General features: G+C 39.5%; 1 protein-coding gene across 1 annotated transcript; it reads left to right on the top strand.

Moving 5' to 3' along the window:
* Positions 1-298: 298 nt before the first annotated feature.
* On the top strand, positions 299-21,167 carry LOC112199489. The gene is made up of 7 exons (XM_040518787.1): positions 299-635; positions 17,532-17,612; positions 19,068-19,203; positions 19,360-19,438; positions 19,545-19,747; positions 19,857-19,926; positions 20,054-21,167. Exons 1-7 carry the CDS (start codon positions 299-301, stop codon positions 20,189-20,191), a joined length of 1,044 nt encoding a protein of 347 aa, XP_040374721.1. The 3' UTR covers positions 20,192-21,167.
* Positions 21,168-21,868: the final 701 nt, after the last annotated feature.

Raw genomic sequence — 21,868 nt, 5'->3', positions numbered from 1 at the left:
AAAGGTGTCCCGCCAATACGACATAGAATCCCTCAGGTTCTCTATCAACTTGGGGGCTCCCTGGCGGCGACTTAGGTTAACTTGACCTACGCAGCCCTGACGCTTCACATACGTCAGCTCATAGAAATGCAGCACCTCCGCCATGGTTGGTCCCTCACAGTCGGACAACCGCCACAGCGAAGTCATCGCCAACATCAATCGCCACATGTTGGGGCAGACTTGCCCAAAGGCTAGGCCGAACTCGCACACCAAGATCTGAAGACTGGGCATGAGCGGTAGTGTCACTCCCTGGCGGAATATGGCCTCATACACAGCGGCAAACCCCGGGCGAAGAATTGAAGCCTTTTCATCCACCGTCGGTGGACGCAGTTTAACCGCGCCGGGCAACCGAAACATCCGCTTTATCCGGTTGACATTGGCAACGGTCATCCGCCCTCCCGCCTCGTCAACAGGAATCCCATCCGGAAGAACCCATGCCGATTCGGTATCCTCCCCTGTCGCATCTCCCCCGTCAGCGGAGCCACTCGCAGCGCTGTTACTTGCCAACCGCTCCTCACGCCTATTCTTAGCAGCGGCGGCTTCCCTGGCCCTAGAACTCTCGGGGCGCGAAGCACGACCCATTACTACTTCCCAGGGTATGGTTTGTAGCGGCTCGATGTCTAGCGGTTCTGGCAGTGAGGTTCCTGCACGGGCAGACGGACGCAACGAGTCAATAAAATTCCTATCCGCCGCGCTGAATGACACGTCAGACCCGGAATCCTCACTGCTCGAAATCTCTACGACGCTAGCCATCCCAAACCCTAAAACCCAAACCGGTCAGTTTACACAAGATCTAGCCTTTACCTATATTCGTTTAGTGTAAAAACATCAAGAACAATTACCTAGAAAAATACCAAAACAAGAACAAACGCACACTCAACCCAGATTCGACCATCTAGCAAAACCCAAAACCCCAACTCTCTGTCAAACACCATAACCTCCCTCAAATCTCTCTCTACACCCTCAGAGAACACCAAAGAAGCAACATCACACCATTAACAGAAGTAGCAAAACCCAGAAACCACCATTGCAGATTCAATGAAACAGGAAAAGGATTCGAAATACCAACCTCACGTCGAAGCTGTGGCGTGCAACTCGTCTTCACTGACAGATATTTCGTCCTCTCGAGTCCGACAGCTCCACGCAAACCGGGGAATCTTCTTCGCAATTCACAGACGAACAAGGCTCGAAGGAGGCGACTCAGATTTGAAGATTTTCCAGAAGTGTCGAAACTCGCTGAGTTCCCTCCCTTTTATGTCAACATCAGGCAATCCTGAGCCGTCCGCTAGAAAACGACATCACGTAGCAACCGTACACGTGTCCCACGTCTTCACTAACTCCCCGGATTAACCGAGGCGTCGCCTCGGTTACGAAATCCATCATTACTCGCATTAATGACGAGAAGACGGCTAGGCTTAGGAGGCAAGCCTCCAGACGCTAACCCTCTAGGAGTTGGCCACGTGTCAACCGTCGTCTCCTTTAGCTTCCAAGGGAAGTAACCACTTGAGAAGAAAACCCCCAACCATTGGAAGTCTCCGCTGAGCGAAACCCCGCCAGCAGATCTTCACTTGTCATTCTCCAAGTGACGGAGTCTCCGCTGAGCGAAACCCCGCCAGCGGATCTTCACTTGTCATCCTCCAAGTGGAGTCTCCGCTGAGCGAACCCCGCCAGCGGATCTTCACTTGTCATCCTCCAAGTGGGGTCTCCGCTGAACGAAACCCCGCCAGCGGATCTTCACTTGTCATTCTCCAAGTGACGGAGTCTCCGCTGAGCGAAACCCCGCCAGCGGATCTTCACTTGTCATCCTCCAAGTGGAGTCTCCGCTGAGCGAAACCCCGCCAGCAGATTTTCTCACTTGTCATCTCCCAGGTGACAGTCCACTGAGCGAAACCCCGCCAGCGGAACTTCTCTTGTCACCATCGAAGTCTCTAACGGAACTTCTCTCGTCATTCAGTAAACGGGGCGTCCTCCGCTACACAGCACACCGCTAGCGGACCCCCCTTTCTCATCTGACAAGCTGCGTACTTTATTCAGCGCAATACCGCTCAATAAAATACCACCAAGCACGTCTACTTGACGCTGCTTCCTGCTACATCTAGCGGGGGGACTTCCGCCAGCGGCGGATCCCGAGGCCACGCCTCTCTGACAACGCCGCCACGCAGAATTACGGTCAGAATGTCCCTACGGGACACGGGGACTAGTCAACAGTCTACGACAGCCCTGATCAGGTACGTTGACCCCCATCACTTGGGTGCTAAGATTGGGCTCGCAACCCAACACCCTCTGCTCCGTGCAGCGCTGCTCCGTGCAGCTCCCCCTCAACAAACAATAATAGCGACCATTCGGAGGTCCATCTTAGCCGGGGAGTGGGGGACTCCCTGGGGGGCCTAGCAGGGGCCCACCCGAAAGGGCACAAAGCGTTTGCTCAGTAAATCCATGGTTGACGACGCACTGACGCTAATTATGCTTCTGCAAAGTCTAGCGGGAGAAACGCTTCAAACCGCCGATCAACTCCCCAACCAAGATTGCCCTCCTTGACTGGGGATTTGGGGGACTTGTACATACATGTGCATTTGCAAGCATAATTAGCTATAATGAGCCACGCTCATTGTACCGCCAGGGGTACCAACGCCCACCATATGAGTGACTGGCGTAAAGACAGCTAGCCGGGTTACCGCTTGAGCCCCGGATCAACCCCAAAGCACCGCCGACGCGCCACCACGCACCGTGTCAAGTTAGCATCAGAAGCTACTGAAACTGGGAACTGAAGCACATCAGTCCCACATCGAAAACAAGGAGAAGATCATCCTCTTCCTCACCTATAAAAGGTCCTCTCCTCTCTCCTCATTAATTACGCATTTACTACTCATTATTGTTATGCTGCCTATATGCATTGACTGACTTAGGCATCGGAGAGTTGAAGACCGCCCAACGCGGTCTCCCTCTAACGCCCTGTCTTGTGTTTGGCAGCTAGCGGTAATCCTCAGAGCGGCAGAGTAGCGGTCCGCCTGCCGGACCAGCGTTAGACCAAGGTTTGGCTACCGCCAGACTTTTGAGCATTAACACTACCCAACACCCTCTGCTCAGTACAGCTCCCCTCACCAAATAATATACTGACCAAACGAAGGTCTATCTTAGCTGGGGAGTGGGTGACTCCCTCGGGGGCCTAGCAGGGGCCCACCCGAAAGGGTATAAAGTGTTTGCTCAGTAAGTCCATGGTTGACAACGCACTGACGCTAATTATACTTTTGCAAGTCTAGCCGAAGTAACGCTTCGAACCGCTAAGCAACTCCCCAACCAAGATTGCCCTCCTTGACTGGGGACTTGAGGGACTTGTACTTACATGAGCATTTGCCAAGCATAATTAACTCTAATGAGCCACGCTCATGCTACCACTAGAGGTACCAACTCCCACCAGAGGAGTGACCTATGGAAACACAGCGAAGCAGGCTACCGCCTGAGCCCCGATTCACCCCCAGATCACAGCCGATGTGCCGCCACTCAATGCGTCAAGATGGCATCAAAAGCTTCAAAAGCTGGGAACTGAAGCATATCAGTCCCACATCAAAAACATGGAAGAGATCAGCCTCTTCCCCACCTATAAAAGGTTCTTTCCTCTCTCCTCATTAATTACGCATTTACTACTTACCTACTATTATTCTGTCAACACAAATACATTGACTAACTTAGGCATCAGAGAAGAGAAGACCGCCCAACGCGGTCTCTCTCTGATGCCTTTTGTATTTCACTTGACAGATAGCGGAAACTTTGAGAATATCATAAGTAGCGGTTCACCGATCGGATCAGCGTTAACCAAGATTTAGTCCACTGCTCAATCTTAAATATTAACAGGCCGCAAGGCCCAAACACATAAATAAAGCTTTAAGTAGATGCATGTAGTCTCCCCAAAAGTGGGAGATGAACTATTATACTTCTTGTGTCTTACTCTCTCTCTCTCTCTCTCTCTCTAACATTAACTAGAGCCTTTGGTTCTAACGTTAACATTGGCGCCGTCACTAAGAAGCCAACACAAAGGCTTCTTCATTTACCATGCTTAACGAAGCTCAAAGAAATTTTTTCCTTCTTCTTTGAGTTATCTAAGTCTCATTAGGGACCCATTTTCTATCTTTAATCATCACTCAATCATCATTAGCTCCCAGTGCAAGCAGCAACTTGTGCCCAACTTTGATCATCACTGCTCAATCAAGCCTAGCGGCAACTTATGAAAGTTTGCTTACAAAGTAAAGCTACTTGAGTCAGCAGTAATCAATCTCATGCAATAATGAATCTCATCCTTGGTGGTAACACACAAAGTCAATCTCATCCTCAGTGGTAACACAAAAAAGAATCTCATTCTTGACGGTAATCCAAAAAAAAAACTTTGGGTACCAATTCACTCTGGACACCTAGAAAAATTATCACTGCACCTAGAAGGTCAGCGTTCATTCTTTCTGCTCCCTGCGTTAGCGTTCATTGTGTCAAGTGCCAGCGACGCTAGCGTTAGTGCCAACAGCAATCATATTGAGATCATCGAACTTCTTGGCAGAAGTTTTTGACGAACTTTTTGGGGGAGCTTGTTGCTATAGGTTCAATCTTCTTGCTGGTCATCAAGCATCAATTTCTTTTGCATTTCAGTACGAGAAGTTGTCTTCACCACTAGCTTTGCTCAACACAACGCATAACACATGACAGGTTCCATCAAACGCCCATTTACCATCATTGAACGCAAACCCAATCCTCAATCTCACTAGCCCCGCACAACAGCAAGCCAACACACAAGCACTGCCAGCGGCAAGCTATTCATCATCCCATCTCTACCAAAGAGCCAACTCCAAGAACTATCTTCTCCGTCAAGAATCATCTTCTCCGCCAAGCGCCAACCACTACCGTTGGTCAAGCTCCGCTAGCCCCAACCACTAGCCATCCTCCGCTGGCCGTCGACATAAAAAAGCCCCGCTACCGCAAGCCAAGGTCCATTACCGCTAGCCAAAACTCCGCTGACTAGAGCACCGCTGTCCAAAGCTACCACTGGCCACCACCGCTAGCCAAAGTTCCACCGTTGGCCACCACCGCTAGCCAAAACTTTCTCTGTTGGCCACCATCGCTGGCCAAAGTTCCACCACCACCAGCCAAAGCTACCACTGGCCAAAGCGTCAAGCATCCTATATCAGCTCCCTCACTCATTTGATCTGGACACCCATGGAGATGATCTGGACACCAAACAATCTTCCCTCTTCACTTTCACTAGCTGAAACATCCGGCCACTGATCAGCTTACTCAGATTAAGGAACCCACACGACTTCTACCAAGCAATCTCCAAATCCAAATAAGTGTCTTCAATTGATATCTGGCTCCAGTTAATAACAGCTCAATGCTTTGAATATCTCTCTAGTTACTATTCTTCCAACATATCTATAGTCTGAGATAGCATAATTGATTACACATGAATACTCTATTATTCTTACCAGTCTATGTTGACTGACTGGTTGCTTTATTCAAAGTTTCGAGCAAAGCACGTTTCGTTGAACATTTAGTTTTCATAAGCTAACATATGCGTATCCGATCCACGGCCATCAAATATAGCTGTTGAAACGCAATTCCTGTGTGTTAATTGTACACTTGCCTACAAAGCTTCTCCTGCCTCTAGATTTATCCGTGCTTCATGATATATATATATATATATATATCTGAAGAGGACGTCCGCAACCCAGAAAATGTGCGGACATCCCTCCTCCGGCGTTAAGAAGGTGGCGACAGCTGTGTTGCAGTTGCCGGACGACCCCTTGGACATCCCGGACGACGTCACCATCCAGGCGAAGGCTCAGCTGATTGGTTTCTCAACGATGCGCGACGAGCTCGCCAGAAACCATGGAAGCTCATCAAGCTCCACTTTGAACCCTTCATCGACGAGTCCACCCGCTTCTGAACTGCTCCACATCATGGCCTGATTCCTTCCGGCAACAGAAATGCCGCCGTCAAAGCTTGATCAAGCCCGGAGGAGGGACGTCCGCACTTTTTCTGGGTTGCGGACGTCCTCTTCAGAACCTTCCTCTATATATATATATATACATATATGAAGCTGGGAACGCCACATGCATCTATTTTACACAAGTGAACTACTATTTGTAGACAGCATGACCCTTGGCTTTAATGACACCAATCAATAGAATGATATAGTTGACCTTGGTCTTTCTGCACATGCTAGTAGCTAGACAATCACTCTCCATGAGTATATGCCTACTACATGCTTATAATAATCAAAAGCCTACAAGTTCATATGCTATGCTTTAATATAGTATCTGCTTGCTTTGCTTATTAAGTGATCTGCCATGCTCTAGTATAATGCCACATATCAGAGTGCATGCTACATGCATTGTCATGCTACTTCCTTACACATGATTTTGTAAAATACCATATCTGTTGGTTATATTGGCCCGTCCAATTAAGTAAATAACTAGCATGATTTTTACAATCATCTGTTGGCTCCCCACGTGAAGGCTCCCCACGTGAATATATCACTGCTATTTCTCATGCCCAGCTTATATAATCTTGTAGATGCACACCCTTACAATAATATATATTGCATATGTTACTAATGGACATTAGCGATTACCACAACCATTCACACTTGAAATTATCCTCTTGAAATCACAATGACTAATATTTTCGAGAGCATAAGAGGCACAATTCACCTGGCAACAAAAAAACATGGCTTATAAATTATAATCTAAGGCCACCCATCAATTGCATGATACATAACCTATCACTTTGACCATGCGCAATGTGTTGTGCTGTTGCTTTATAGTCCGCATGCTCTACACACATGACACATCTATACTAGCTATAATCACTATCACATTCAGTGGCCGACACATATGTTTGCCAAATGATTCTATCACACATGTGCTAAGCTTGTCACCATTCATGGTACTTCTGCTAGTTTCTTACTCCGTTTATGGTAGCAATTAAGCATTAATTCCATACACTCTGTTTAGCTTCTTATCTGTCATTGATAAGTGCTAAGAATTTAAAGTTACAATTGCATGGTCAATCACACGCATATTACATATCCGTCCTACGAGCATTACACCATGCAGATCAGTTCTCAATTTTAGGCTTTCCATAGTTAAAGTGGAATTAACATTTGCATCTGCTCATGATATTCAAACATTTGGTTGTCAACTAATGTCATGTAGTAATGGCTACACTATGCTTCAAATATGATTACATAAAGCACACATTCAGTCAAATCTAATATGTCTAAATTGCTAATCATTTACCTTCTGTTAAGGAGACAAAATCATGAGAACCGCTTCAATTAGCGTGCCTTCTATTATGGTGCTTTGCCAAAGCAATGGAGCGTCATGGTTGGATAACGCTTACATGATTTGGGTACTTATATAAATTCCAACTCTAATCCACTCCATCAGTATAGGATAAGTAACCATATCTCCTACTTTACACTCTTGCAACTAGAGCTATGGCTGTGCCTTTGCATGCTTTTACTACTTTTAAGTATGTCTACAAATCTATCGCACTTGATATTTATTTACATGTTTTTGATGACTTTTAAAGCATGCTTACACTATATATCAATTTAAGTAGTACATCGATCTTCTATGCTCAAAGCCATTGTTCAAAATGTCTCCATGACTTCTAAGCATGTTTACAACAATGCAGAAATATTATTAGCAACTTTACTACAAGTACAAACATGTCATGCTTAAATCAATTTAATGTGACACTCACTTAAAAAAATTATGCCATGTTTCACATTATTCACCGGGCGCTACCCTCAAAATTTTATATGGAGACCCATTACACTTGCTGCTATCTATTATGCATGTTAGATGGCTATAAGATCCACATATATTACTCGCTATGCTCATTTATTGTTCTTCATACAATTAGGAAGATTTACATGTACACTACATGTAAACATATTGTCTAGCCTCCGGGTACTATACTTTGTCAAACTCTCCCCAAGGGAAAAATACCTAAAATGGGTCTAGACTCCACGAGTCTATGGTCCATGACTAGCTGCCAAGAGGTAAGGCAATCCCTCATAATGATGATGATTGCTAGGCGGAATTGTAGTCAAGCTTATCTCCTCCGGGAAAAAGTAAAGGGACTAGTTAATACAGCCTACGATAGCCATTGATTCAGCAGTTAACCCCCGATGCTTAGGTATCAAAGATTAGGTTCACTACCTAACGCCCACTACTTAAACGCAACTCCTCTCATCAAATAATTTTCAGACCATAAGGAGGTCTATAGCTAGGAGTGGGGGACTCCTTGCAGGGCCTAGTAGGGGCCCACCAGAAAGGGCAAAAGCATTTACTCCGACAAAATTCTAGATGGACGACGCACTCGCACTAATTATGCTTGCAATACGGCACAAAACCACACTTTGGTATCAATCCTGCAAGAAAACCTTCCTTGACTGGAGACTTGTACATACAGCCCAGTGTAATTAGCAACGATCACGCTCATGCCTTATGACATAACCTTTGAGCTATCCATTCATGCCTCATGGCATCCCGAGCTTTGTACTCATCCCTTCACGACACCCTCGAGCTCCCCACAACCGCCACTTCTCTGAACGTATGGTTCTTGCTGTTGTGAATTTTTAATTAAAACTCGCAAGCGCACGAATCGTCGTTAGTATAGTGTGCAAGTACGAGGTCATTCTAACTGAGGATTGATAATCAATTTAAATTCTAACCTAATTAATCCAAACACAAAATCACAAAAACACAAACAATTAAGATAAAGAAAGTATTGTTTTTAGCTTTTTGAATAAAGAAATAATGTGAAACAAACAAACAAACAAAATAAAGTTTATAAATTGAAAAGCAAAGATGATAAAACATAGGGTTTCAGAATCAACCACTAACAATCCTATTTATGTTTCGATGCAATTAACAGATTCTTTTGTTCCTTTTGATGACAATTCCCGTATCTAAGTCCAGCTACGGCACTTAGACCATAGTTTTCCTTAAGTGTATGATTCTCTCCAGGTACGGCAGAGGTCGTATATCCTAACATGCAGTTTATCCAGGTACGACATAAATTTAACACTTAGGACTCATTACGTACTAGAAAACAACAGAATCATGCAAACCATTACTTCAGGTACGACAATAATGTAATTCACAACTCTTAATCACAAGAAGCTAATTTGAATTATATTGCAGGTACGCCTCAAATTCATCTTCTAATTACTAGATGCACAGCCCTAAGGTGATCAATCAAAGAACTTAAACATAAAGCATCAATTCAAATAGCGACTAAGAATTCATCATAAAGAAACTATAAATCCATCAATATAACATCAAAGTACATAAACAATCATGATAGGGCATCATCTTAACCCTAGAAAAAGGTATAGCAAAATATAACTAAATAAAACATAGAAAAAACATAAAAAGAATGGTAGGGAAAAGATGGGGAAGATGGATGAGTAGTCTCTGCTCCTTAGGCGTCAACATTGTGCTCCCGAGACACCCTTTTTCATGTAAATTCGTGCTCCCTTATATAGGGAAGATTTCTGCTCATCTTTAGCTTCATGTTTCCTTGTAAAACTTGGGCTTAGATTCCTTTCTTCATTTGGAATGGGAAAACCTTAAAATGTCTCTTGTAGAAGTAGGAATAAGTTCATCATTTAAACCTCATCTGAATTAACTTCCTTGAAATATTAGGATTGACGATCTTGTGCCGCGAAACTTGAGTTCTCCACGAATGGTTGTAAATTCCCGAGCAGATTTTCTGTCCGACCTATCTTCACTCAAATAATCATAACTTTCTCCAGAAGAATCGAAATCGAGATCCGTAAAATTTTATAGAAAGTAGACATCCGTAGCTTTCCATGCATATAAGGTCATTGTCTGATTCGATCTGAGTAACTCCCAGTAATTCGGAAAAGTTAGATGTTCTGCACTGGCAGATTCCCAGTCTCAGATTGCACATTGCCTTTCAATCCTACTTAGCTCATTTTGGCTTCTTTTCTTCTTTCTATGGAACAAAACCTATAAAAACACTAAAACATGTAAATGAATCATAAATAAAGAGAACTAAACATAAAAACCAAGATTAAGAGGCATAGAAATATAGGATAATATGTGCGCATCAAATACCCCCACACTTAGACTTTGCTAGTCCTCGAGCAAAACAACGAAAAACTAAAAACACAAAGACACAAAACAATAAAAAAAAATCACGCTAAGCCTTTCAACGTTAGTCTAAAAAATCTCATACTTTCATGGCATCAAGATTAGCACAACAACCAAGAATCAATCCAACATTTATTCGAGAGTCAACAAAAACATATAACTTAACATATAAACATGTAGGACATGGGGGCGACATTGGTGATATTAATCTTAGCATGCTTCAAACAAGTTATGACTCAAATCCTCAACGGTTTACCCTCTTTCTTCTCTCAGATTCATTGGCTCATGCATAAGCATATATTCACTCAAGTTATATATAAGACAAACACATAGCCCACATATAATAGAAAGAAAAAGCTTTTTCTGAATTGTTTTTTTCAAGTATGTTCTCATGAAGGTTACCAACTATTTGCACAAATGGACCCCAGCCATAGGTTCAACTCCAAAGATCAAACGCTGCTCTTTTCAAGGATCATAGAGGTCTTATAATTCAGGTTGTAATAGAGCCAAGGCTTAGGGTTTATAGAAACAAAGGGATAGGAAAATCACAAAGTATCCTAAAAACCTAGTAGAGCTCTTGTTGATGTAGAGAGACAATCTTGAAATTCCACCAAATAGAAACGTCATAGACTCCTTCAAAGTCTTCATAAAGGGCCAAATGTCATCATTGTTGGGCTCATGCTTCATTCGAAACATCCTTTGAACACTTGTGAATTGGACAAAGACCAAATTTTCTTGAATAGACCTTCACTTCAACGCAAACTCCGAATCCACAATGGGGGGACTAAAATCCATATACAATCATCATATTTTTTTTCTTCATTGTCGTACGCTTATAATTTTTTTTCAATTTCTTTCTTTTTTCTTTTCACGACATATACATATACATATATATATATATATATATATTTTTTTTTTCTATGGACAAGTCTTACCCCCACACTTGAACTTCCTTCTCTTCTCCATCTTCATTCTTGAAGCTAAAAACTTCTTGTATGTCTCAAAAATTAGCTCCACTAATTTTTTAGAACAAAGGATAAAGTTGTAACTATACTAAGGTTCAAGGATTAAGGATTATGGGGTTGATGAAAGAAAAGGTTTAATGTAGGCTCAAAGGGTTTTATCTAGGGGGTTTACATCTTGTGCACAAATAGGGACACAGACTTATTTGGCAATGATGATAATTTCCTAGGGTGCCTTTATCCTTTCCAAGGTCCAAGCATGTATTGATAAAAGTCTCAACAAGTATAAGAGTGAATTCTAGCATTCTATAGTCCATTAAACTTAATCTATGGCAAGTAATCAATCAAGATGAAAGAATAATGAGATCAACAAAATCATCGCCAAGAAAATAAGATGACATATATATTTTTTGATTTAACACTCAATAAAGAAAAGGCAAATAGGCTCAAATATCTCACATAGGTTATGAATGAATCAAAAACTTATCCTAACATGCTCTTTTCTGTACCATGTAAGCAAGACCACATCCACTACACATACATATGACAATCATACATCCTTATTAACCAAAGAATAAAGTCAAACATATTATCCTATAGTGGAAGAATAGTTTGGTGCCGGCTAGCGGGGATAATTTAGTTTAATTCAAAATATTGGATTCCTAATTTAATTCTAGTGGTGTTAGTTTGATTTTTTTTTTCAAAATTTTATTTATTTTTTGGAGTTGAAAAAAAAGGGAAAGGTTTTGATAAAATAAGTCAGACCAGCTTTTATTTCTTTTACGTTCTGGAACTGTTTTGCAAAGCTGATTACGAACTGATATTTTCATATTTTTCTAGGAGTGTGATACATCACCGGAAAGCTACGTGAGTCTAGTTTCCGACGCTCCAAGAAGATCATCATTATGAGCTGTGAGCTATGAGATATTTGAGAACTACCAAACAGTGCTCAATCTGCGCGGAAAACAGAACAGTTTTTGTGCAAGCTGCAAAGAGTAAATTTTCATGGCTTTCACTGGGTATTATTCTGAGCAAGTGTACCACTGCAACACATATTCAATGTCTCACTTAAGTTTGGGGGGAGAAATTTAGATTCTTGTTTTTATATTTTTAGCTTCACATGTGGTAGAATAGCTTAGTAGAAAATACTGGAAATAATAAAAAATAAAAAAATAGTTCTACTTTGTTGTTATTTTGTGTGTCTTTTGCTTTAGTTTCTTCCAACACCTAGGATGAGAACTTTTGAATTTAATCTTTTGTTAGAGCTGATGAATATGATAAGCATCAATTTAGGTCTGGACATCAATCTTTTGTTAATATTCTCTTATGATGATCGTGCTTGAAACACAACAACCATTGTTAATATGAAAATCTGTGATCTAGAAAAGCATGTGACGGTTAGTGTAGACTTGTATAACCTATGTGAGTATTGAACCTATTGCCTATTCATGAGAGTGCTTTACATAGTTCTGTGATCTTTCTTGTTAGATAGGTTGTACATGATCTCATTATTTTGTCCTAGAACTTGCTTCAATGACTCTCGAGACTCTATATTGATTCACATGATTTTTGGGAAAGGATTAAGGCAATTAGGATCATCACCACCATGGCCAAATAGCCTCCATTCCTGATTATAATATCCCTTAGATAGCCCTTTGAGCCAAAATAAGCCTTTTCTTTCATAAAACACATATTCCGAACCCTTCACCCTTAAACACATATCCTACCTATGTTCTGAGAAATTGATGGAGCACTATGAAGATGCATATGAGGAATTTTGCAGTAAAGAATGTGTACTGAAGAAAACAAGTTTGGGGGTTGTGATGTGTACTTGAAGGCAAAGTGGAATTTGCAGGTCATATATCTGAATTTTAGTTGATTTGCCATTGTCAAAGTAGTTGTGAATGCAAGGTGTGTCTGAATAGTGACAACAAGAAAAAAAAGTTGGACACACCTTGGCCTTTTGAATGTCACCGAAGTTAAGAAGGGAAGTCTGCCTTGGTTAGTGTTTCGAAGGAAATTGCTATTGTCTAAAGCATGAACTTGTAGTAGCAGCTTGGATATGGGATGTTTTATTGCAAAGCAGAGCTAAAAAAAAAAAAGGGAAACAATTTTGACGTTACAATGGAAGAGCTCTGAAAGGAGGCTTCCAAGCTTGGCATGCGAAAGCAATGGGAAAGTGACAGAAAGAGCTAAAAAAAGAGAGAGAAAAGAATGAGGCTATGTGTTAGAAACAAAGGAGTAAGTTGACGTGCTACCAACTACTAAGAAGAAAGAATTGAAACTTGGAGCTTATGGTACATATTTTGTCAATGCTCAATGGTTTGAAAAAAAAAATTGAGAATCACAAACCGTAGAGCCATGAAGATTTCTTGGAGTGTTGTTTGGAGTATAAGAAGGTTAGAGTGAAGTCAAGGACCAACACGACGAAATTTGGCCTTTCATGTTCGTTATTTGAGAAGTGGAGTGTGACACCTATGGGAATTTGGCGATCTTGAGCATTGATTTATTTTTGCTTTATTGATTTCTTAGAACCTTTGAATTCCTTTATCTTTTGTTTACTTTATCCAAAACCCTTAGCCCCATTACAACCGGAACAAAGACTTTTATGATCCTAGGTAGGGAAAGTGTGAGGCAATTTGTGGAGATGAGTCAAAGAGGTGAGCCTATGGGGCAATTCTATATAATTCAAGTGATAGATATTCTTGCATGAGATCATTCTTTATTTTTATTTTTCAGAAAGAGCCTTTCCATCTAAATTTTTATGTGAGCTTTTTGTTGCTTTGATCTATCCTTCGTCTCACATAAACATGAGTGAATAGAATTACCCAGAAAATCTGAGTGCTTCATTGTGAGTGAAATCCCTGGTGAGATTTGAAGTTGAAGCTGATTTTCATATGTCTATTTGGATTGTGGAAATTTGTATTGATTTATGGCTGTCTACACAAGCATGGTTGTTATCAGAATTTATTAGCACTCGATTGAAAGTTCTTATGGACCTGCTTTGATGAATGTTGTTATTTGGAAGCTATAAGTTTGAGATTGATTCTCTAAGGTGATTGGAAGGATTAGGAACTTTTCTTTATTCTTGTGTGTGTTTGTTCTAGTTAGTCATTAGTTTCTATTCTTGTTTTGCTCGAGGACTAGCAAAGACTAAGTTTGGGGGTATTTGATGTGCTCATATTTTCCTAATTTGTTATGCCTCTTAATCTTGATATTTATGTTTTGTTTTCCTTGTTTATGGTCCATTTACTTATTTTAGTGTTTTTATAGGTATGAAGAGGAAGGATGAGAAAAAGAAGCAAAAACAAGAGGAAAAGGATTGAAGGTGCTTTGCAATCCTAAAATCTGAAGTAGCCTCTGCAGAATAGCTAACTTTGAGGATTAAAATTTACTGATCCAGAGATAACCAGAAAACGTGCCTTATATGGACGTAAATCCCCGAATGTCTAGTTTCTGGAGAATTTTACGGTTTGTGATTTTGATATCCCTAGAGGGAGATATGGCAGTTTAACAGTCGATACGCGGATATGTGATGTGTTTCCAAAGGCTCGAGTTTTCAAGGCCTGAATGACTTAGCAAAATCCTGGGAAGATTGATCTAGCATTATAGACTGTCTGAGAGTCCAACATATGTTTCCTTGGAATTCTAGAAGTGCCACATCACATTTCTTATGTGTTAAGTGATTAAGGAGTTCCATAGGCCTAAAGCAAGAAGGAAAAAGTTGCATCTTATAAAAGGAGAATGTGTCAAGATAGAGAAGGAGAATTCACCATCACATTTTCATCAAAGAAAGCTGCCGCCATCACCGTGTTCACCTTCCATCTCCGTTTAACAAGTTCTTTTATGTATTTAAAATTTTCTATTATGTTTTCTTTGAACATGAGTAGCTAAACTCCTTTTCTAGGGCTAGGATGAGGCCCTAGCATGATTGTTTACATGTTTGATGTTCAATTGATGGATTATTAGTTTCTTTTTAGATGAATTCTTAATCTCTGATTGAATTGTGCTTATGTTAAAGTTCTATTGATTCGCGACCTTTAGGGCTTTGCATCTAGTTATCAGAAGATGAATTTGAGGCATAGCTACAAGACAATTCAAATTAGCTTCATGTGATTAAGAATTGTAAATTACATTATTACTTGAGAAAGAATAATGATTTGCTTGATTCCCTCATTTTCTAAAGCGTAATGAGTTCTGCATATTAAATTTATACCTGAGAAGGATAAACTGCATAGTTAGGATATACGACCTTTACCCGAGAGGGAGAGAATCATGCACTTAAGGAAAACTATGGTCTAGAGTACCTGAGAAGGACTTAGATACGGGAATTATCATATGGAGAAACGAAAGAATCCATTGGTTGGTTCAATCATTATAGACTCTTTTCAATTGCAGTTTATTTAGATTCACTTTTTAAGTTTCTATTTTCAAGTTATTTTCCCATTATCAACAACTCTTTTCAAAACCGTGAAAATCATAGTATTAGTTTGAGTCATTGTGTGTGTCTTAATTGATTTGTGTTTCTTGTTTTGTGTGTTTTTGGTTTTAATTAATTTAGGTTTTCATATTGTGAATTGACTTAATATCCTCGTGGGAACGACAACCCCTTCTCTTCCATTACTATGCTACATCTGCCCTGTATACTTGGAGGAATTCCATCAAGTTTTTGGCGCCAGCTGCCGGGAATATTTTAGTTTTTCAAGTATGATCTCATGAAGGATACCAACTATTTGCACAAATGGACCCAAGCCATAGGTTCAACTCTTATAACTCATCTCCACAGATCAAAGGCTGCTCTTTTCAAGGATCAAAGAGGTCTTATAATTAAGGTTGCAATATATATGGCCAAGGCTTAGGGTTTATAGAAACAAAGGGATAAGAAAATCATAAAGTATCCTAAAAACCTAATAAAGCTCTTGTTGATGTAGAGAGAAAATCTTGAAATTACACCAAATAGAAACGTCATAGACTCCTTCAAAGTCTTCATAAAGGGCCAAATGTCATCATTGTTAGGCTCATGCTTCATTCTAAACATCCTTTGAACACTTGTGAATTGGACAAAGACCAAATTTTCTTGAATAGACCTTCACTTCAACGCAAACTCCGAATCCACAATGGAGGGACTAAAATCCATAAACAATGATATTTTTTTCTTCATTGTTGTCGTACACTTATAAATTTTTTTCAATTTTTTTTTTCACATCATATACATATATATATATATATATATATATATATATTTTTTCTATGGACAAGTCTTATCCCCACACTTGAACTTCCTTCTCTTCTCCATCTTCATTCTTGAAGCTAAAAACCTCTTGTATGTCTCAAAAAATAGCTCCACTAAGTCTTTAGAACAAAGGATAAAGTTGTAACTATACTATAGTTCAAGGGTTAAGGATTATGTGGATGATGAAAGAAAAAGCTTAATGTAGGCTCAAAGGGTTTTATCTAGGGGGTTTACATCTTGTGCACAAATAGGGACACATGCTTATTTGGCAATGGTGATAATTTCCTAGGGTGCCTTTATCCTTTCTAAGGTCCAAACATGTATTGATAAAAGTCTCAACAAGTATAAGAGTGTATTCTAGCATTCTATAGTCCATTAAACTTAATCTATGGCAAGTAATCAATCAAGATGAAAGAATAATGAGATCAACAAAATCATCGCCAAAAAAATAAGATGATATATATATTTTTTGATTTAACACTCAACAAAGAAAAGGCAAATAGGCTCAAATATCTCACATAGGTTATGGCTTAGTTTGGCATTGCTTCCTAGGGTGTTTTTGGGGCTGCTTCTGCTTTTGGGCCAAGAGCATGGTGTTTGATAAAATATCTGAAAGCTGCTTTTGGTTGAAATGGCTTTTCCGTAACGTCAAATTTAGGAAGCTACAATTTGTAGCTTTTAGGAACTACTTTGGTAAAACACGGAGCACCAACAGTAGACAGTTTAATAAAATTTGTCTAACTGCCAATTCTGTCCTCCTCCTTTTCTGAAAATTATATTGAAACAGCTAAAACCTATCTTTTCTCCATCGCGAGGCAGACATCTCTCTTTGCCGTCATTATCATTATCATTCCACATCTCCTCCTTCCTCTTCTTCAATTCGTGGATTCTCGCCGGCCTCGCCTCCTTCCTCTGCGCAGACTTTGGATCTTCTGGGTCATGCTTCTTCTCTGCAGATAGAATCAAACGGAACCCAATTTCTCTGATTCCTCCATAACGTCACAAAAAGGAGTAAGGTATGTGAGCTTTACTCAGTCAGATTTCCAGAACCCAAAGTTTGCTTGCCTGCTTCTCTTTACATTTAATTTTGAGAAATTGATCAGATTTCATTGAATTGTTTTATAGAAGAATTCTTGTACATCTCAACATTGGATAATTTGATCCTCATCGAACTTCTCCTCCTTCTCTCTCAGCTGTCACTGAAAGGTTCAATCTTGTTGTCTTTACCTTACTCTTTCAGATTCAATCTTTTTTTTATTCGTACCCATGTAATTGGTATTCTTCTGTGAGTTGGGTTTGTGCTTTTAAGATAGATTGAAGCTTGTGTCTTGCTTAATTTGGGATACAAAGCCTGAAAGTTTTAATTTTTGTGAAAGTATAATTGTCCTGCTTAAGATAGAGATTGGAACGAGGAGAAATTTAATTTTGGTGGATGAACTCTGTTATTCTTATTGTTGATTCTACCTGAATTATCAGGTGGGTTTGATTTGGTTTACTTAACTATGAATAATGGCTGTTGGGATGTAAAGCTTTGATAGTTGAAGCTTTGTGGGTTTCTTAAAAAATGGTGGGGAAGATCATATTTTCTTTTTTACTTATCAAAATTAAACGACTAAAAGTATGGTTTCAGCTTAGTTCTCTTTGTTACATTATTCTTTTGCTAAATTAACCGAGTATGTTTCCACTTAGAGAAGATGAATTTCATATTCAGCTTCAATCCATAGTCAACTTTTCATAGCTTGAGAAGCAATTATGATCGTGCAGCATGGTTGTTTGTAGTATGCTTTTTTTATTAGTATTTGAGCAACATGTGTGGTTATGGTATATCCATATCAACATATAATGCATGAACAGTTTCAGTTCTGTCCTTCTCATCAATGGACTCCTGAATGATGAGGAGTTTAGTTTCTTTGATAAACTCTTTTTTGAAAGTTTTGGTTGCTGATTAAGAAGATAGATCAGTGAATTGGTTAGGATCGCATGTGGTTTCTTGTTTACCATGTGTGTATGTCATGATATCACATTAGTTAATGTTCTGATTGAAAATCTTCCTAGGTTCAATAATGCAAGTCTGCAGCCCTCCCCATTACATGTATACCTCAAAAACTTTCTTCTTCTTTGGCACTGTAGTCACACAGTTGACAGTATTTTGTCCGGAAAAAAAAAAAAAAAATCCTACTACACATTACCAATGCAGTTTCAGAACCTTCTTGTTGGTTTTCTGTTTAATTTGTTGTCTTAATTTTTCCAGACTTCTGGCAAGGTTGCAAGGTTTAGAGTGTAGGGGAATAGCATACATGCAAAATATTAGGAAGAGTGAATCATTGCAATTCGTTGAAGTTTGAGATTAATAATTAAAAAACCATTTCTGACTATATCTATTCAAATGATGATCTACTTGTTAGCCTAATGTTTGTTAGAGCCAAAACAATGAATTAGTAAATTCGAGTTCTTGTGCTTGTTAGATAAGTAAAAGCAACACATAACAGTAAGATAAGAGTTACTGATTAGAAACTCAGTTCATATGGTTTCAGCTTTAGAAATGTTGCTTGTTGAAACAAAGTAGCTCTTTAGATTGTGGTCATATGGTTTGCTGCAAGATAGGAATTTGATTTCTTCAAGCGGTTAAATCTGTTATCTGCTTTGGTTTTTGTGTTGCAGACGAGGCGAAGAAGCGTCTGCAAAGCGCGGGGTACGAGCAGATTTTGGAGAGAGAGGATTGGAAATTGGAGGCTGGTAAAAAGTACTACTTCACCAGGAACTACTCCACCATTGTGGCTTTTGCAATTGGTAAAAAGTAAGTACCGCTTCTTCAATTTGAGCTTGTTTTCATTGAGTTTTAGCTCTCTTTGGTTTTAGACTGTAAAAGTATACGGATTGAATGGTTGAGAAAGCTGAAGTTTGTATGTTATATTGGTTTGTATGCTCGTATAGTGGCTATATTGTGCTTTAGATTTGTTGCCGGAAATGGATTCCATATAGTTGGTGCTCATACTGATAGTCCTTGTCTCAAATTGAAGCCTGTTTCCAAGGTGATGTAGTGTAATTTGTATCTGAATTGAACTGTTAAGAAAAATGATGAATGAAGAGTGTGTGAGAGCTTTGAACTTAGCATTGGTGTATCGGTGGCTTGTGTAGGTAGCTAAGGGTGGGTACTTGGAAGTGGGAGTCCAAACATATGGAGGTGGCTTGTGGCATACCTGGTTCGACCGTGACTTGATAATTGCAGGAAGGGTGATGGTAAGAGAAGAGAAAGATGGTGTTGTTTCTTACTCGCATAGACTTGTCCGGATTGAGAAGCCCATCATGCGGATTCCTACTCTGGCAATTCACCTGGACAGGTAATCTTGCTGTGCAATTTATTATTCACATGTTTGGGTTGTTGAGTGGTTTGTGCTTTGGACTGAGATATGCGTGTATTTTTCATTTTTATTGGCTTGATTTTGACAGGGATGTTAGAGAGGCATTTAAAGTGAATGCACAGAGTCACCTTCTTCCTGTCTTGGCAACAACAGTCAAGGTAATCTGGTAATATATTCAATTTATCGTTAGCATCCACCATCACTTTTAAGAATAATTAATTTACTTATAGTTCAATTGTTATGACTTATTAGTAAAAAATGACATAATTTGTATTGATAAAACAGACAAAGTTTGTCTTTGAATGCTTGGGTTCAAGTACCACCATGTCATTGTTTTTCGGTCTGACTATACTACCATGTCATTATGTCTTATTTTTTGTAAGAGGGGAGGGCTATGTTGATTCTGCAAACTTAAGAGGCTAGGCTGCTGAAGGCTTATGGAGAGCTTCCAGGGAACACGTCTTAACAACGATATTACTGGGGGTCTTGAAGATAAAAATGAAGGTGGTGCTAATGACTACACACTGATTGAAAATATATATATATACAGATCCTATCCAGAGCGATGCCTCGCTCTGAAAGGTTTAGGGTCACTTTTGGGTCGCATTTCCACATCTCGACCTTTCAGTTTTTAGCTACTAATGTATAGATCATCTCTGCCAAATTTCAACCAAATTGATGGTCGTTAAAGCATTGATAACTGCGTTAAAGGTAGTACGGTTCAGGTTAGACAGATTCAGTTTGTCCACTGGTTTAAGGGAGTTAGATACCTTAAAGATCATCAATTTGGTGAAATTTTGCATAGATGATCTATACATTAGTACCTAAAAACTGAACGGTCGAGATGTGGATATGAGACCCAAAAGTGACCATAAACCCTAACCTCGCTCTGGATAAAATCTATATATATATATATATATATATGTATGTATATATATATATATAGTGCGAAATCATATGAGCCATTGGATGTAAGTTTGGCACGTGTCAGTTTGGTGTTAAAGGTTAGGTAGGTTAGGCAGATTAGAAGGTTAGGAGAGGATCCTCTCCCTTATTGCTACTATGGCTCTTCATAACTACATAAGAAGATATGCTCAACGAGATATTGATTTTGATGAAAGAGGAAAATACTCAAGTGAAGAGACTAGTGACGAAATGGAGGATAATGAACATGATGGAGATGGTCCGGGAAGACAAGAAATGGAGGTGTTAAGAAATGCAATTGCTCAAAGTCTAATGAATGCATCTACTTAGCATTTAGTTGCAAATTTCAAGTGACTTTAATATATTTTGTATAATGGTTCCCGTTAAACTATGGTCGGGAAATTAATCCAAATATTCTAGACTTATTTTGTGTAATAATAAAACATAATATGCATATTGAAGGGTTTAAAGTAAATCTTTTATTCGGTCCAAGCACGGGTACAAGAATAATACATGAGAATTTTTTTTATTTGGTATGGTTACATAATCAAAAAAATAAAATTATATATTTTAGTAGCATATTTTAGCATGTATGACCCTTTTGGTAATTATACCCAGCCAAAGCACTTTTATCTTGCAACTTACTAAACACCTAGAAATTGCTTTTCGTTCTCACAGCACTTTTAAAAATAGTTTACCAAACACCTCAGCTGCTTCCTCTCACAGCAAGTTCGGAAGTGCTTCCTCTCACAACAAGTTCGGAAGTGCTTCCCCTCACAGCACAACAGTCCCAAACTAAGCCAATGTATGAATAAAAAACTTATCCTAACATGCTCTTTTCTGTACCATGTAAGTAAGACCACATCCACTACAATACATATGACAATCATACATCTTTAATAACCAAAGACTAAAGTCAAACATCATCTCAATTTTATGATCCTCTTAATTAAGCCATGATTTATGAAATATATACTCATCTGTTTTAGGGAATCAGAAATTGAAAGATAATCGCTGTATATTCTCATTGATAATAGGGGCCTCTTTATATAGAGGATTATAATGCATACAGTTAGAATCATACAAGGAAAGATAATCTCTAGATTCTTCTAATTGAACCCTATTACTACTAGGTCAAGTAACCTAGAGTTTGGATCAAACACAAATAGAGATATC

The sequence above is a fragment of the Rosa chinensis genome, chromosome 4, assembly GCF_002994745.2.
Source record: "Rosa chinensis cultivar Old Blush chromosome 4, RchiOBHm-V2, whole genome shotgun sequence".
NCBI classification, from domain to species: domain Eukaryota; kingdom Viridiplantae; phylum Streptophyta; class Magnoliopsida; order Rosales; family Rosaceae; genus Rosa; species Rosa chinensis.
This window is presented reverse-complemented; position numbering and strand designations above follow the sequence as displayed.